This window comes from Sebastes umbrosus, chromosome 6 (assembly GCF_015220745.1).
Source record: "Sebastes umbrosus isolate fSebUmb1 chromosome 6, fSebUmb1.pri, whole genome shotgun sequence".
Lineage (NCBI taxonomy): Eukaryota > Metazoa > Chordata > Actinopteri > Perciformes > Sebastidae > Sebastes > Sebastes umbrosus.
Window position 1 is genome coordinate 2887953 of NC_051274.1, and position 19344 is coordinate 2907296.

Consider the following 19344-nt stretch of genomic DNA (forward strand, 5'->3'; position numbering starts at 1 on the left):
AAGTTGACCACATCTGCTAAATTACTGGCAGGCAGAAGTCTAATCAAAAAAGTTCTCCAAAAAATTAACCAATGTTTTTATAATAAATAAATTGTAATTTCTCGATGGCAGCTTCGATAAATGAATTGCTGCAGCACAGCCAGTATGTTTCAAATACATGTTGGTACATTTATAGCTAAATAACGTTACTTACCCACTGAAACAGGCAGCTTGAGCTTCATCACCACCAGCTAGTTACATTTCCTCTCCTCTGCTTTCTATTAACCTCCCTCTCTTTCTACTAACCTCCCTCTCTTCCACTAACCTCCCTCTCTTCCACTAACCTCCCTCTCTTTTCACTAACCTCCCTCTCTTTGGAAACTTTTATGCCTTTAGTTTTACAGAAGTGAAAAAAAATAGCGGATCTTTCCTGCGTGGTTATGTTTGGATGCGGTTGTTTTTTTCTAATCTGGAACTGTTAGCTAACGTTAGCTAACAGTTTGTTACTGTAACGTTACTGTAACGTTATAGCAGGAGTTTATAATCCCAGTCCTGGAGGGCCCGTCGACGGTGAAACGGCCTTCGACGCAGCGCCGGAGCCCTGCAGCTCTTTGTCCCCCTGGTAGTGATGAGCCACACCTGTTCAGTATCTACCTGGGACCAGGTGTAGCTGAAGCTGACGTTAACGTTACTCAGGAGGAACAGAAGCCTGCAGGGCCCCGGTCCTCCAGGACTGGATCTGAACCCTCTGCTGTAGAGAAGTCACCCTAACTTAACGTTACTGTGATTCAAATTAACGTGACGTAAATTATGAACAGTATTACATCAAGCAAACAAGAAGCAAACTATCAAAATGCACACGGACCCATACAGTATATTATCATAATTCAAAACCAGAAAGGCAATAACTTCCCAGATCTTCCAGCCATGCAGCAATAACTCCAACCGTCCTTCTGACCCAAATCGCGGGAGTCTTGCGCGGATTCAAACTCACTATACTTTTAGATTAAAATTGACTTAGTATTTAAAGGTTCATGTGCTGTGACTATAAAACATTTAAATAGTAAGAGTAAATCTATATAAAACGTACTCTTCTCACACAGTCAATCTATTATATGAATAAAATGTATAAATATTTAAATCTTTACTTAAGAAATTCTAGTTCTCACTGAATCTTAATATTACCATACAAATTATAACAGTAAATCTAATTTATTTTACTATGCCAAAAGTTAGTTTTTTCCGTGTAGTTTGTGTTGGAGTCTGAGTCTGAACAGCGTAGCCACACGCGAGCGTGCATGGGACACCGACCCGCAATGATTTATATGTGTAAGAAGTTACAAACAGTCCCTTTAACAGATATTACCTGTCAATCACTACATTCAGAAATTAATAAAGACAGGAAGAACTTTGCAGATTTGTCACTGATCATATTTAAAGATATTATTATGGGAAAATGTGGTTGGTTTCTTCAAAAGATCAAAAACAATATTTTCTTATAATTAATTTGATATGTTTCTTTTCATCTTTTATCCATGAATATAAATGTAACAATACATATTTTATTTTGTTGTTTCTCTTGATGGATGTTGAGCAATATGTGAAACTACTTCCTAATTTGACTAAGAAAAAGACTATTAAGACCCTCAGTAGGCCTATATATAGGTTCTAATATTTTTGTTTCGTGTGATATACCCCTGGCTCTTTTGTTATTGTTATACTGAATGTGAATTATGTTTTTATGTTTAATAAATAGATAAAGCAGAGATAAGTATCCAACGAGTGTAAAATAATATGACCCCGTGGGTTTCCCTCCTGTCCTCCCCAGTGTTTGAGTCACCAGCCGCCAATGAGAAAAACGAATAATAAATGATGGAAATGATAAGTACTCATAAACACTAATATATTCTATGGCTTTCTTTCCGTTGCATATTGCATTGGTGATTTGAATAAATCAAATATTTTTCTTCTTTCTCAATTTTACATCAAGACGTTCGGTCGTTGCTTTGTGGTACCAAAATTCTGCAGTTTCCTGACGTACCTGAAGGCATCATACATCCCCTAACTACCCAACATGCACTGCGCGGTCGCCATGTTTCTTGTTGTGGTGATCCGGGAGGTCTGAGTCTGCTCTCACAGCTCTGCAGAAACAGGTTTAGTTTGAGAATTAGACTTGTGATTGTGTTATTAGTGGATTAAACTTCATATTACGATTAATACTCAACATGGCGCAGTACAAAGGAGCTGCCAGCGAGGCTGGGAGAGCCATGCAGCTGATGAAGAAACGAGAGAAAGAGAGAGAGCAGCTGGAGCAGCTGAAGCAGAAGATCGCAGAGGTTTGTAACCTTTCACCCTGAAGTATAACCTGTTTATTGATTATATATTATAATTTAGCCCCATGTGTTTTGTCAAAAAACAATCAGCCGTTATAGTATGGAGGTCTGTGAGGGCCAGCGACCTGCCGGGTCAGTGAAGGGGACGTCACATGTTGAGCCAGGATGAGGATCATAACAGATCTTTAACTAAAGCCTGTTTATTATTCCACTACAGTCTCCTATAGGCACCCTGTGTCTCTTACCTAGAGATAATCCAGCTGTTGTGTGTCTGCTCTGTCTCCTCACAGGACAACATGGTCAAGTCCAACATTGATAAGAAGTTCTCAGCTCATTATGATGCTGTGGAGGCAGAGCTCAAGTCCAGCACAGTTGGTGAGTATGTTCAGTTGTTGCACATGAACCTCCTCTTTACACCACAACCTGTCACCTGCCTGGACCAGAGGATTATTAAGGTGCACTACCCCCCCCCCCCCCCCCCCCCCCCCCACAGTCCCTGCTCAACTGCCTGCATGAAATTAAAACATGGATGTCATCAAACCTTCTCAAACTCAACAGCAGCAAAACAGAGCTCATGGTTGTGGCCCCTGTAAGGCAATGCTCAGGAAGTTTGGAGATCTCCTCCTGGATGTGGATGGCAGCTCCATCTGCCTCTATTCTCCGAGGTCCGCAACCAAGGTGTCCATCCAGGACTCCAGCCTCTCATTTTAGTCACACATCAAATCCGTCACAATATCTTCCTTCTACCACCTCAAAAATATTTCCCGACTCCGGCCATCACTCCGTGGCAGAGACCCTCATTCACGACTTCATCACCTCCCGCCTGGACTACTGTAATGGAGTTCTGTCCGGGGTACCCAGCAAAGCCCTGGACTGGCTCCAGTATGTCCAGAACTCAGCTGCCAGGGTTCTCACCCGCACTAGGCCCTGGCAGCACATCACCCCACACTCAACCACTCCCCCCGCCACACCCGGCTGAGAACATTCGGCGACAGAGCCTTCAGCGTCGCGGCCGCCGCCCTCTGGAACTCTCTCCCTCCTGAGATCAGAAATGCTTCATCCCTGGGCATTTTCAAAAAACACCTCAAGCACCACCTGTTCATCAAGGCCTCTGATCTCTAACTCTTCCTACACATCACTCTTTTAATTAAAAATGTTCCCTCTGTTTTCTTTATCAGTATGATTTTGTGTGCCCTCTTTGCAAAGCGTCCTTGGGTTTCTTGTAAGGCGCTATATAAGTCCAATTTATTATCATCATTATTATTTTTATTATGGAAATATAAGAACAACATCATTCAGAGAAAATATGCATGTGGTTGGTGTTTTTGTCTTTAGGTCTGGTGACACTGAATGATATGAAGGCCAAGCAGGAGGCGCTGGTGAAGGAGAGAGAGAAACAGCTGGCCAAGAAGGAGCAGTCCAAGGAGCTCATGCTGTGAGTTATTACTAGATATTGATACGCTTAAGTGTCACAAACTAACAGATTCTCAAAAACACTGTCTGTTTTTGAATAATAGTTAACATGTAATAGTGGTTCAGATTACACAACACGTAGTGCTATGATGTTCGATGTTACAGGGACTGTGAGAAATGCAGATCCCACCGTTCTGATTGTATAAAAAAGTCTTTGGTGCACATGAATTGATGTATGTATGCAGAGACAAACTATTGATTGCTGCTCCCAGCAATTCAAAATATATCAGCACCAAAACTAACATATATATAACACAAAATTTGCAGATTATTTCTTAAACAGATTATTATTATTATTATTATTATTTGGGCAAAACTATGTGGACAGGGCTGTCTTTTAGTGTAATTTTGGTGTGGGACTTTTTTTCATGGTTTGAGCTCGGCCCCCTTTAAGGGACGTCTTAATGCTACAACGTACGATGATATTTAAGACCAGTGGTTCCAAACCCAGGGGTCGGCACCCACCATGAGGTCCCGAGATATATCTGAGGGGTCACCAGAGAGTTGAGACTATGAAAAAAAAAAAAATACCACCCAACTTCAGGCCTCTAAAATCATTCAGTTCAATTCAATTAGTACAACTTTCCATTAATTAGATTTGTGGGTGTAAGTAAAGCTTCTTCTGTTTCAAAGTTGCGAGAGACTTCATAACTGTAACCTCACAAGCCAGATGGTATTATCAATTCCTGATTTATAATAAGTGCTTTCCCAGAATACAAGTTGTCCTTAGTTGCATTTAAGGATATTAATGCTGATAGAAGCTTTTCCAAGAGTGGAACTAGCAGCGACATTAAAAAAACAAAACAAAATGAAAAAGAAAAACATATAATATATCTCTCCATTCTTCTAGTTTGACAACACATGACACAACATGGTTGAATGTCCAGCTGTTTTAAGTTTCAACTGTTGCGAGAGCCTTAAAACAAACTTCATCCACTGCACGATTTATTTAATATTCTCATGGAAACAATCATATCCAAGCTGAAAGGAAACCAGATTTATCTTCAGGGTTCGTGCTCTCGAACTGTTTTCTAGAAGATCGGCACTAAATAGGAATGAAAACAACAAGCATTAATAATAACATAGCCAATATGACAGAGGCAGCTTATACACCAGAGGCCAGCAGTAAAACCAAATCTTGTTTTTCCACACTCTATATTGAAGACACATCTAAATAGGTATGTAGTACCTATTAATCAGTGTGTGATGATGATGGTATGACCATCATTCCTCTCTGTCATATGTTTTTATCATTATTTATGCTTTATGTGTGCAGCAAGCTTGAGAAGCAGAAAGAGAAGAAGAGAAAGGAGGAACAGAAGAGGAAAATAGCCAGTTTATCATTCAATCCGGAAGATGAAGGAGAGGAGGAGGAGGAAAACGAAGAGGAAGAGCAGGATTGTGAGTATTGTATGTAAGCATGTGAAAGCACTAAGTAAATAAGAAACGCAATGCAGAGAATCAGTTTCAAGTCTATACTGTACCTCCTCAAGCGTTCTTCATTTCATCTGTGTTGTGCGGCTTAAAGGGAAACGTTCTGTCTGTTTGTTATTGTGTCCAACCAAGTCTCAATCAAGGAGACGTGTCCTTCTGAAATCTCGCGAGAGACTTGCTGCCAGAAGACAACGGTGGAAATGTGAGTCAGTGTTGTAGAGAGGAGTGGTAAAATGGTACATGGTGCCTTTCTAGTCTTCCGACACCTCAAAGCGCTTTGTTGGATAGGAAGGGAAGATGAGGCTGAATATTTATCTGCGAGACTTGGTTAGACATAATAACAAACAGACCACATCAAGTGAATGGTAAGAAAAAAACTTTGTATTTCTCTAGGGTCATTTTCATCATGTTGTCAGACACTAAGAATTTCAATCTGAGCCTGTCAGTGGCAACAACAAGCACTTCAATGAACGTACGTTGACGGTGCGTAATTGCCAGGGAGGATTACATTGCAGTCCGTTTAGCGGCATGTCGTCTGCAGCATACTCCCTCAAAACTGGACCAGTTTCAGAAATTGTTTTCACTTGCTAGGACACCAAAACATGAGGTAAAAGGGTTGAAAATGGCAAAGTTTCCCGTTAACAAGATATTTCTCTCCTAAATCTGTCAGTCTGATTTGGTCCAAGCTACAGCTTCATTAGTGAATAAAAAAAATGAATATTCAAACAGGTTCTTGCAGGGGTTTAAAATGAGGAGTCCAGTCAAACTAAACACAGGTGTTCGTCACAGGCAATGAGTTGTTGCCGCATCAAAGTCATCGCTCAAGTAAGGGGTAATGTACAGCTAGCGGGTCAATGTTGTTAAAGAATCCTTCACAACAATGACCCGCTAGCTGTACATTATCCCGCTTATTACATGGCTACTTATTGAAGAAATCAATATTTTGACATAAAAACACATACATAGCAACGGTCTGCTATACATAGCAACGGTCTGTTATATATATCAACGATCTGTTATACATAGCAACGGTCTGCTATACATAGCAACGGTCTGTTATACATAGCAGAGGTCTGTTATACAATGCAAAGGTCTGTTATACATAGCAGAGGTCTGTTATAGAGAAATTACAGAACGCAGTACACCGTGATTGACCAATTGGAATCGAGTCTTCAACACAGCTGTGTAATAAATGCATTTATTATATGAATATAGAAGGTATAGAAGGTTTGATGACTTCTTCCTTGTAAAAATTTGCGTTTTCATTTTTTTTTTGCTTATTTATTGTGTGATGTTCTAAGCAGTGATAAGGACCCTGTTATACTGTACTATGTATAAACATTATATGTATATAAATATGCTCAAATCATAACATGGCAAACTGCAGCCCAACAGGCAACAACAGCTGTCAGTGTGTCAGTGTGCTGACTTGACTATGACTTGTTCCAAACTGCATGTGATGATCATAAAGTGGGCATGTCTGTAAAGGGGAGACTCGTCAGGTGTGGCTCCGTATGAGTATTTTAAGGCACTACTTATATCTTAAAGGAATAGTTTGACATTTTTGGTATTACGCTCGATTAGATGACATCATCAATACCACTCTCACGTCTGTAAGCTAAATGTCAGGCTACAGCCAGGAGGCAGATAGCTTAGCTTAGCATAGCATAAAGACTGGAAACAAAACTGGTCTTTTTTTTTTTTTTTTACACCTTTTTCGTATGGATTAAACAAGATAAAACATGTTAATTAGAGAGTTAGTCTAACAGATGTTTGACTTTGTCTCATAGACTCTCCAGTTAGGAAGAAGAAACTGGGGAAAAATCCGGACGTGGACACGAGTTTCCTTCCTGATCGAGACAGAGAGGTGAGGTGAAGGTATGACTCTGTTTGCCAGAGTCATTGGTTCTCATTTCTTTACCGTGTGATGACATAAGATTGCAATTCTGGGAATATTTGAATTCATATGAGCGAGTCATCACATTGCAGATTGAACTGTGAACGCTGGTAGGATTTAAAGGTCAGTTTTACATGGCAAGCTGCAGAAAAAACACACAAGCCAAGCAGTAGTAGGGCAAGAAGTAAGTGGTAAATACCAGGCTAACCAGATATACTTTCACATTTTTCACAAGATTGACAAAGCCAGAACACTTGTGTCTGGTGGCTCAGTAAGAAAGTCTGTTCATCCAGTTAATACACTGGTAAATTTGTCATTTTTATACTGTGACATGCCCATTTGTTATTCCAGTTTCTAATGTTCTTTTAATGCAATATGACCCTCCTCAAAAAACCTGATTTGAACTGCCTCTTGTGTTCAGGAGGAGGAGAATCGTCTCCGAGAGGAACTCAGGCAGGAATGGGAGCTCAAACAGGAGAAGATTAAGAGTGAGTGTCAGAATGACTCGTTACTTCTTAAAGCTGCGGTGGGTAGAAACGGAGTAAATGTGATTAAAAACAGTTATTTTTATAAAACAGTCACTATATCCTGACAGTAGTGCATGAGACAGGTAATCTGAAAAAAATCATGCTCCTCTGTGTCCTCCGGTGCTCCTAACGGCATCTGCAGGATTTCACAGACCGGAGGAAAACAAGCAGTCAGAGCTGATCTCGAGTCTGCTGTCCAGCTGCCGTCTCTGAGCAGCTGTCAATCACTCACCAAACGGTCAAACTAGGCAGCGCTGATGAAATATGAATCAATATTCTGTTACGTTAATGCCTATTTCTCTCTTCACATGTTCTCAGAATCATCTTGTAGTGTACTGTTTAGCTGTAAAATGAGAAAGTTTGTGACCCGGCAGCCATGTTGAGATCTCTTGGGGAATACCTCACATGACCTCACATGACCTCACATGACCGGAGCACAGCCAATAGGAACGCTCTCTCTCTCTCTCTCTCTCTCTCTCTCTGAAATGACCTGTGATTGGTCAAAGTCTCCTGTCACAGGCTAGATTTTCTAAAGCCTGAAAACAGAGCCATGAGGAGGAGCAGAAGTCTAGTCTTCTCCCAGAACACTTGAATTACAATATGCTGAACGGTTATTATGGGATTTTAGCCCAATGATGCCAACAAATTTCTGCCTACGGAAGCTTTGAATTCAGTAATATATATCCACGTAACTTTAACTATAACCACAAGCGGAAATTCTGTCCCAGTTTGGACAAATGTCTCAGCTTTGGAGAATTCCTCCCTTTTTTTTGTCTTTTCCCTGCTATACGAACAAACATACACTAACACTCACTGTCAATCCAAAATAACGGTGTGTATCTTTTGTCTTCAGGTGAGGAGATTGAGATCACATTCAGCTACTGGGATGGCTCTGGACATCGTAAGACTGTCAAGGTAAAGCACAATGAGCTCCAACGCTTAGTCACTGTTTTCACTTAACTCTAAAAAGCCACAGAAGGTCTGAAGAGTACTGATAATTAGTTTAGTTCCTCTCTTCAATGTTTTCATCATGTCTTTGTGTGTATTTCACCTGTAGATGAAGAAGGGAAATACCATCCAGAACTTTCTGCAGAGGGCCCTGGAGGTCCTCAGAAAGGACTTCAGTGAGCTCAGGTGAGACACAACTCTCATCATCGGTCACATCCGTAGTAACAACCGATCATCCTCTTCACATGAGTTCTTCTGTCCCACCTTTCCTCAGGTTGGTTGAGAGTGCAGGAAGAAAATATTACCTGACAGATAATTATTGAAATGGCAAAATGAACTTCAATCAAGAACTGAAAACACACCTGCGGTCAAAGCAACACAAGTTTTTGAGCACCTTGGTAGTTCAGTGGTTACAGCGCATGCACATAACTGCAACGTCGGAAGTTCGATTCCCGCCGGGGACCTTTGTTGCATTGTCATACCCCCCCCCGTCTCTGCCCTGTGTCCTCTTTCTGTCAAACTGTCCGACAAAGGAGAAGAAACATCACCTGCTGCACCAGGCACAGACAGAGGAAACATTATTCTGGGAACAGTGAGTGGGACAAAATAATTTCACCTAAAATGTCCACTTGCTGTCTTTTTTCTAAATCTTCAATCACATCTCACAGTCTTTTTGTTTGGACCCTGAGACGTGGTTGAAAGCTCAGAATCTCTGATCTTACTTGAAAAAACCCCCACATACAACAGAGATGGAAAGAACCACATAATAGAAGTTGCTCAGATACACACACACACTTTATGTCTCTGCAATGATAGCATTAAGCATTGTTGTCAGTGTCTGACTGATAATAATTAAATCCCCCACACACACAGAGGCTTTAAACATGAAAACTGTAATCAGTTTTCCTTCTTACACTTTCCTTACGTGTTAAAACTAGGGATGCACGGATACCGATACCAGTATCAGGTATCGGGTCCGATACTGTGCTCATGTACTCGTACTCGTACTCGCAAAACGGCTCAGATATAACGGCACCAACACCACTTAACGGCAGCGCAACATTAACCTCTCGTCACCATGTTTTGGGCCGGGATCCCACCTCAGCCGGCGCGCTGGCCCTCACTTTCATTGCGCCACGGGGTTTTGCTTTCACCCTCTGAATTCGCGCCTGCGTTAGACTCCTTGGTCCGTGTCTCAAGACGGGTCGGGTGGGATGCCGACATTGCCACAGACCCCTGGGGCCTTTTACATGGGCCGCGGCACGACACGGTTGGGGTGCACTGAGGACAGAGCACTGTAAAGCTGCGGCAGCGAGCCACCTTCGCCCGAGCCTTTCCAAGCCGACCTAGAGCCGGTCGCGGCGCACCGCCTCGTATTCGAGACTCCCCAGCCTGCCGTGTGTCGCTCACACCCTCCAGCTGGCTGTTAACGAGGGTCTTTTGGCACAGAGAAGTACTCGTATCGGTACTCGGTATCGGCGAGTACCCAAATGTAAGTACTTGTACTCGTATTCGGTCTGAAAAAAAGTGGTATCGGTGCATCCCTAGTTAAAACTAATGTTTATTATGCCTCTGCACCTGCGACAGCCGTGGCCGGGGACATCGCGTTTTCAGGTTGTCCGTCCCGTTCGTCCCTTTCTTGTGAACACGATATCTCAGGACTGCTTGGAGGGAATTACTTCAACTTTGGCACAAAGGTCCACATGGACTCGAGGATGAATTGATTGGGTTTTGGTGGTCAAAGGTTATTGTGATCGTAACTCAAGAATTCATATGCTAATTATGCCAATACCACACAAATGGAATAAAGGATAAATAAAGTGATGTCCTTTTTGGACAGACATGGATGTAAACTGCTACTTGACAGGTTTAGTGGAGGTGCTAAATCTAGTGGAACTGGATTTCTTCTCTGTGCAGGTCTGCTGGAGTAGAGCAGCTGATGTACATCAAAGAGGATCTGATAATCCCACATGTAAGTACCGACACCCCCTCACCCCCCATGAAGTCCACAGCTCAATAGTTGCTTTACTTTGTAACGATTTGGTTTGTTTCACTTCACTTTCAACGTTTAAATGCTACAGCAAATTCAACACCTCTTATGTGCGTCTGTCTTCACACTCCAACAATCACTCTCTGGTTGCACTGGTAGACTTTATATTCCACTGGAGTTGTAACATTTCCCAGACTTACCATTTTACCTTTGTGTCCTTGACCTGCTGTGAGTGGTTTTTATGTCTGCACTTGGACTCAAGGACGAACTGATTAGATTTTGGTGGTCAAAGGTCAAAGATCACCGTGATCTCACTAAACACGATTTGGGCCATAAATCAAGAATTCATATGCTAACTAAGAATATTTGCATTTCCTGAAGAAAATGCGTGTGATTGCTGCATCTGTTGATGGTCGCCGGCACCAGCTTCTGAGAGAGTCCCATACCTCCATAGCTCATTAAAAGCTCTGTGTAGACTTGTTGTTTATTACTACAAAAATGTGAGGATATTATAGTCTAGAGATTGTTTAAAAAAATGGTTTTAATTTGTCCAGCAGCTGTGGCATTTTCACTTTTTTGAATTTGATCATACTTTACCTGTTTGTCTCATTCAGCACCACAGCTTTTACGACTTCATCGTTACCAAAGCCAGAGGCAAATCTGGTAAGTGAACACTAACAGCTCTCAGCTCTTTTACATACAGTACTTTCATTTGTTTTTACGTATAGAAATAACATTTAACCATAAGTATTTTTTTTCTGTGCAATATATGGAACAACATGAACATGAGAAGCGTCTCGAGATAACTTCTGTTATGATTTGACGCTCTATAAAAATAAATAGAATTGAACTGAATTCAGTGTTTCCTGCCTTCTCACTCAGTTCATCTTTTTTTTTTTTTCACAGGTCCTCTTTTCAGCTTCGACGTCCACGATGATATCCGACTGGTGAATGACGCCACCGTTGAGAAAGATGAGGTGACGATTTTATTTTACGGCACAAACAAGAGATTGTTAGAGGACAGAATTGGTTGATCTGAACCAGTGTCAACCTTAATGCCAAAAGAAACTGAGATGACCAATAGATGGTCTCTAAATCAGTCAATACAATATAAAAAAAAATCATAAGAAATACGAAGACAGACTGGGCTTGGTTCATTACTTAAACAATATTTCTGTTTTATTTATTGTTGGATGGAATTCTTGAATCAATCGACAGATTTGTCTGTTTCTTTCATATTTCATGATCGGCTGCAGCCCGTTTCTTCATGATGCAACATTTATATTTCTTTCAATTTATTTTTCTTGCTAAACCGATTTCTGCTCTCCATATTCATGGTACAGGACTTGGTTATATTGATGCTCAGTTGGTTCTTCATTCAAATATCCTGTACCTTTTTTTTTATTGGGCAGGCAGTGCACGTAACTTTTAAAAGGCCATGTCAAAGTTAACCCAGTTGTGTTATTTTGCCTGAAGTCTCATGCAGGTAAAGTGGTGCTGAGGAGCTGGTATGAGAAGAACAAGCACATCTTCCCCGCTAGTCGCTGGGAGCCGTACGATCCTGAGAAGAAATGGGACAAATATACGGTGAGATTTTGTCAGCATGCTTTACACAGTTTGCCCTCCTCGATCATTCAAGTTTCATCTAATCTTAAATTTGATCTTTCAAACACGTAAAAAGGCCGATGTGTATTTTCCATAGAAAATAGATTTTAACAGTAAATTGATAACCCGTTTTTTTCAGAGATTGACAATTTTGTGTGCATATTTAGTAGCAAGGCCACTGGGCGTGATGTGTAGTATGTACCTGCTCATCCAACAGGCCTCAGCAGTTCTTCATAGTGTTCTGGGATTTAATCTCTTCTGACCTCAGTGTGCTCTCATCGTCATGCTTCTCTGTTCGGGTTAAACTGCCAGAGAAACTTAGAGAACAAGAGGCTACCCAAATTAAGTGTTTGTCACGACGGCAGTTAAAGGTGTGGTCTGCAATTCTGGAGACAGACATTGTTATTTGAACTAAACACTCAAAATAAATATCTCCTCCCATCAGTGCTCCTTCACAACAATAGCATGTGCCAGATTTACCATCCCCTCCTGCTGCCACAGCCTTTCTCTTTATGCATCCATGTTCTTCCCTCCTGTCCTGGCTGGAATAGTGTTGTGTGGCTCAGTCCGAGCCACTTTGTTTACCATTTACAGAGCCAGTGGCTGTGTAGGAACACCAGATTCTTCTGTCCTGAAAAATCCTGTCATAACATGTATTCTTTTCCAAATTCTACTCCGTGTTGTTTCTGTTAGAGAAGATGAAGAGATACAATCTCACAGCATTCCCTCCCATTCAGCTCACCATGTAGTATAGTCATAATAAACATACTGAATAAAATAAAGTGAATATATTTGTTGAAAGAAAAGGATGAAAGAAGATTCTAGTTAAGCAGTTTTTAGCCCATGATTTTGAACACTACAGTAAATACTTTTGTATGTACTATTGTTGTAACATTTGTTAAAGCGGGTAGCTATAATCAATATTTTTTTATCAAAACAGAGGATGTAGGGGTGGGCGATGTGGCAAAAACACCATATCACGATTTTTTTCAGGCAGGATCACGATCCACGATCTTATCACAATATTTTCATGCTGGTTTTAAAGACAATTTTGCAAGTTACTGAACATTACAACCAAACTAATTTCCCCATTTAAAAAAAAAAAAAAAAAAATCCAGCCCTATAAGCTAATAAAACATAAGGAAAAAGAATAACAGATCATTAGCCAAACATATTTTAATATAAATATGAACATTCATCAAGAATTTTGACTTGGTTTAGACTTTTGCATAAATCCCATCCAAAAATGAACATTGGTTTCAAAAGGTAAACAACAACACTCAAGTAAAGTGCACTCTCGCTACATAACATTGAAGGAACAGATCCACAGGTGGAATATCGACAGCCGTAATAATTACTACTGTCGGCTCTCTCGTCAGATAGAAGGGTCGACACATCACTGACAGAGCCTCTAAATCAGGGGAACAGTGACTCAGTGATTCGGCTGTTTGTACACCAGCCATTATGCATTTTTATTATATTCTAATACACCCATGGGCTGTATGCTGTCAGCCTGTACCGTCTGGATGGATTAACATCTCTGTTCCCAAACAACCGGCTATCGGCTAGTAGTGCTAGTAGCATGACAAAAGACCATGAAACAACTTCTTCTACATCCATGGTCTGTGGTCTATTGGACCCTGTTCTACATCCATGGTCTGTGGTCTACTGGACCCCCTTCTACATCCATGGTCTGTGGTCTTTTGGACCCTCTTCTACATCCATGGTCTGTGCTCTATTGGACCCTCTTCTACATCCATGGTCTGTGCTCTATTGGAACCTCTTCTATATCCACGGTCTATGGTCTATTGGACCCTCTTCTACATCCATGGTCTGTGGTCTTTTGGACCCTCTTCTACATCCATGGTCTGTGCTCTATTGGACCCTCTTCTACATCCATGGTCTGTGCTCTATTGGAACCTCTTCTATATCCACGGTCTATGGTCTATTGGACCCTCTTATACAGACGTAGGCTAAGTTGTTGGTACCCTTCCGTTAAAGAGAGAAAAACCCACAATGGTCACTGAAATAACTTGAAACTGACAAAAGTAATAATAAATAAAAATTTACTGAAAATGAACTAATGAAAATCAGATATTGTTTTTGAATTGTGGTTCAACAGAATCATTTTAAAAAACAAACTAATGAAACTGACCTGGACAAAAAATGATGGTACCCCTAGAAAAGATGTAAAATAATGTGACCATAGGGACATGTTAAACTAAGGTGTGTCCTGTAAATAGCATCACAGGTATCTTCAAACTTGTAATCAGTCAGTCTGCCTATTTAAAGGGTGAAAAGTAGTCACTGTGCTGTTTGGCATCATGGTGTGTACCACACTGAACATGGACCACAGAAAGCTAAGGAGAGAGTTGTCTCAGGAGATCAGAAAGAACATTATAGACCTTCATGTTAAAGGTAAAGGCTATAAGACCATCTCCAAGCAGCTTGATGTTCCTGTGACTACAGCTGCACATATTAGTCAGAAGTTTAAGGTCCACGGGACTGTAGCCAACCTCCCTGGACGTGGCCGCAAGAGGAAAATTGATGACATATTGAAGAGACGGATAATATGAATGGTAACCAAAGAGCCCAGAACAACTTCCAAAGAGATTAGAGGTGAACTCCAAGGTCAAGGTACATCAGTGTCAGATAGCACCATCCGTCACTGTTTGAGCCAAAGTGGACTTAATGGAAGACAACCGAGGAGGACACCAAATCATAAAAAAGCGAGACTGGAATTTTCCAAAATGCATATTGACAAGCCACAAAGCTTCTGGGAGAATGTCCTTTGGACAGATGAGACAAAACTGGAGCTTTTTGGCAAGTCACATCAGCTCTATGTTCACAGACGCAAAAATGAAGCATCCAAAGAAAAGAACACTGTACCTAATGTGAAACATGGAGGAGGCTCGGTTATGTTCTGGGGCTGCTTTGCTGCATCTGGCACAGGGTGTCTTGAATCTGTGCAGGGTGCAATGAAATCTCAAGACTATCAAGGCATTCTGGAGCGAAATGTGCTGCCCAGTGTCAGAAAGCTTGGTCTCAGTTGCAGGTCATGGGTCCTCAAACAGGATAATGACCCAAAACACAGCTAAAAACACCCAAGAATGGCTAAGAACAAAACATTGGACTATTCTGAAGTGGCCTTCTATGAGCCCTGATCTAAATCCTATTGAACATCTGTGGAAGGAGCTGAAACATGCAGTCTGGAGAAGGCACCCTTCAAACCTGAGACAGCTGGAGCAGTTTGCTCACGAGGAGTGGGCCAACATACCTGTCGACAGGTGCAGAAGTCTCATTGAGAGTTACAGAAATCACTTGATTGCAGTGATTGCCTCAAAAGGTTGTGCAACAAAATATTAAGTTAAGGGTACCTTCATTTTTGTCTAGGCCAGTTTCATTAGTTTGTTTTTTTAAATGATTCTGCTGAACCATAATTCAAAAACAATATCTGATTTTCATTAGTTAATTTTCAGTGAATTTTATTTATTATGACTTTTGTCAGTTTCAAGTTATTTCAGTGACCATTGTTGGTTTTTCTTTCTTTAACGGAAGGGTACCAACGATTTTGCCTACGTCTGTATATCCACGGTTTGTGGTCTATTGGACCCTCTTCTATATCCATGGTCTGTGGTCTATTGGACCCTCTTCTACATCCATGGTCTGTGGTCTATTGGACCCTCTTCTATATATATATATATAATATTTTTACTTTTCAACACAGGCTATTTTGGTAGAGACATTAAATATGACAATAGAATAGAAATAATTTGTTTGACTTTAGTACAGCACTCTGTAGATGGATGTTTTACTGGCATCTTGTAGTCACCTTCAGTCCAAAGTGGAGAAAGCGTAGCTGCTGCTGTGCACTGATGTTGCAATGGAACAACCAATTAGCTTGCACTTCTTATCAATAGTTCTCACAAGTTCTTTGCCATGAAACCGATTTACAGGAAACTTGCTACAGTCATCCATCTATACTCACTCTACAAACCACTAAAGTCCGTCTGACTAGACTTTCTGCCATTTTTAATTTTTTTTGACATCTCCTAAACCATAGGTCCGATGTGTACCAAATTTTCTGTGTATCATTATTGGACCAAGCTTATCAAAAGTTATAAGGAGCTTATTGATATCTCATTGATTTTTGAAGATAGTGACCAATGAACTTTAATAGGGCCTGGCCTACCACATCAATAGACCTAACAGCCCGGACACACCAGGAACGTCAGGAGCGCATGGCGGCTGCGTGGTTCACGCGCCAGGCGTTCACACGAGTTGCATTTCAGCTGCGTGTCAGCTGTGTGCGTGCTGCGTTTCTGCTGCTGCAGCTGCTGCTGTCAGCCCTTTCTTTCTACATAGAGTTTGCCTTTTAATGGCCATTTCATTTCATTATAAATATAATTTATATTTATTTTAGACAGGGTTAAGAAACGTGTGGTAATTTGTAAATGAACGGCAGTTTCGTGCCAATTAATAAACCTTTCTAGCCAAGACAAATACATGACAGTAATGTTACATAACTTGGTAACACACAATACAGTATATGTACCTTGTGTTTAGAGTGCATGGATAAATTCAAACTCACCTGGAAGAAAACATGAATGCTTTTAGTTCTACATTCATTGTATTACAACAACAAACACTTAAAAACACAAAATGATCCTGACAAAAAAAATTATTTCACCTGCCAAGACTTTTTTCCACCTGTTTTTTTCTCACTTGCCTCTCAGGGCTTCTGTACTGGACATGTTAAGGACACGGTCATGACTGAATATTACATTACAGCCCGGACACACCAGGAATGTCAGGAGCGCGTGGCGGCTGCATGGCGTGGTGGCTGCGTGGCGTGGTGGTTGCATGATTCACACGTCGGGCATTCACACCAGCTACATTTCAGCTACATTTCAGCTGCGTGTCTGCTGCGTGTCTGCTGCGTTTCTGCTGCTGCAGTTGCTGCTGTCAGCCCTTTCTTTCTACATAGAGTTTGCCTTTTAATGGCAAATATAAATTATATTTATTTTAGACCGAGAAAGGTTAAGAAACGTGTGGTAAATTATAAATAATAGTAGTAATCCACAATTAAAACCCGGTACTATATAAATTCATGGAGCTCTTCAAGTCACTGCATGTTCTAGAACATTGTCCAGCACCTATTTCAGAATAAAAGCCTCGAGTTAACAAATGAAGGAATTCTGTCCACAGAAAAAATGCTCGAAGGCTTTTATTTTGAAGTGAAAGCAGGAAGTGTTGATTTAAAAATAAGTCTTCACTTTTCTTTCGTCTCCGTAACATATTCTACAGATAGACATCAAAACTGTAGTAATCCTGCTGGTATGATGTTGATATACAGTCAATAGATCACCTTCACTGTCTGTTGCTGCTGTGAAACACACGCGGCACGCGTCAAAAATAGGCGAGACCTCTATTCTCTAGAAGAGATGCAGCTGAGACGCGCGTCTCACGTGGGCAGTGTGGCTGCTTTAACCTGTTAAGACGGACGCCGAAATAAAAAACAACAGGTAACGCAGCCGCCACGGGCGCCTGACGTTCCTGGTGTGTCCGGGCTGTAACTCCACAACTGCTGGGCCAATCATCAAGAAATGTACAGTTTAAATAAATAATTTTGAACATACCCTGAATGTTCCATTCAAATTGACCACAAGGGGGCTCTACAAATGCAAAAAAAAATGGCCTTGGTATAACGCAAATCCGACTATAAATAGAAAATGTATGTATCCAATCATTAGAAATTGCACAGGATATGTTTCATAATACTGTTGAACCATGTGTATAAAATTATTTTGAAATCACCCAATAGGGATGCGCCATCAGTTCCAAACACATGCATAGGCCTGGTTTTAAACACTTTTAAACATGTGGTTAATGTTGTAAATTGAAACAAAACAAAACAAAAACCGCAACAAAACTACTTGGTTAGGTTTAGTAAAAAAAGCATCATGGTTTGGCTTAAAATTATTACGACATTGAAACAAAACAAAACAAAAACCGCAACAAAACTACTTGGTTAGGTTTAGTAAAAAAAGCATCATGGTTTGGCTTAAAATTACTACGACATTGAAACAAAACAAACAAAAACGCAACACATAGTCTCACATGGGATGCGAACAGCGGGAAAGTCCAGTGTTTGACCCATCCACTGCGACCCACCCGCTCCCGCCCCCGCTCCCACACCCCTGAAGTGGACTTTCTCGCTTGTTATACTCGTTATGCCATTAACATTATTATTCCACGTAACTTTCATTAATGGTCGCTCAACATACTACGTGACCTGCTCTGTGCGTCCCGAGTCACTTACTGCGTCCTTCCGCGGACTTTACAAACAAATTTGTAATACGTCAAAGACAAACGTAATCCACGACAAAATGTTTCACTTCAAACATCATTGAGAATGCATTTTTAGGAGATGGGCTGGAGCTGTTGAAACAAGCCCCCAAAATGTTTTGAAATTGACCAGTAGGGGAGTGACAGCATTGCAAAAAAAAGGGCGTTTCCTGGAACAGCTTTTGGCCGTAGATGAATGAGCATCCGTCCAATCGTCATAAAACCTGTTAATTATCTTTAAGGTGTTGGAAAATGTCAAAGGTCTAGACACCTCGCAGCTTTCAACGTCTTACGGTCTGTGGTGGCTTGAAGCCCAGAATCAAGCTTGCAGCTATATTTATCAATTTATTATTTAGTTTGGATATTATATGTTATATCTTTCATATTGTCTTTTTGTTTTTCAGATCCGGTGAAACAGCGGCCTTCTCAAGTCTCTGGAATCCTTGAAGCTAAATTTGTTGTTAATTTCCATCTATTTTACTCTATTGTAACATATTCATCAATGCTTTATCAAGATTTGATAAAGTATTGATTCATAATTTGACTTGGTATTTGAAATACAATTTTTTTCCCCGATGTATTTGAATTGCCAATGCAATGTTTCCTGTGAAAACAACCCCAACATCCATATGTGAATAGCTCATAAACATGTTGTAGCTTCTATGCTTAATAAAAATGAACCTGGCTATGACTCTGGACTGAACAACACTTGGATTCTTTGGCCTCTTTGTTGAAGAGATGTGCATCATTCCTGCGTGTGTTTATGCTGAATGTGAGCGTGGTTTTCTTGGCTCTGGCTACTAACTGTAA

General features: G+C 40.8%; 1 protein-coding gene across 1 annotated transcript; it reads left to right on the forward strand.

The window, feature by feature from the left end:
- The first annotated feature begins 2055 nt into the window (after positions 1–2055).
- On the forward strand, positions 2056–19242 carry fam50a (family with sequence similarity 50 member A). Its single transcript, XM_037773500.1, has 13 exons — positions 2056–2315; positions 2603–2687; positions 3648–3747; positions 5062–5186; positions 7010–7086; positions 7538–7604; positions 8497–8558; positions 8701–8777; positions 10509–10563; positions 11196–11244; positions 11488–11558; positions 12058–12168; positions 18939–19242. The coding sequence occupies exons 1-13, from the start codon at positions 2205–2207 to the stop codon at positions 18945–18947; spliced, it is 999 nt and encodes a 332-aa protein (XP_037629428.1). The 5' UTR covers positions 2056–2204; the 3' UTR covers positions 18948–19242.
- Positions 19243–19344: the final 102 nt, after the last annotated feature.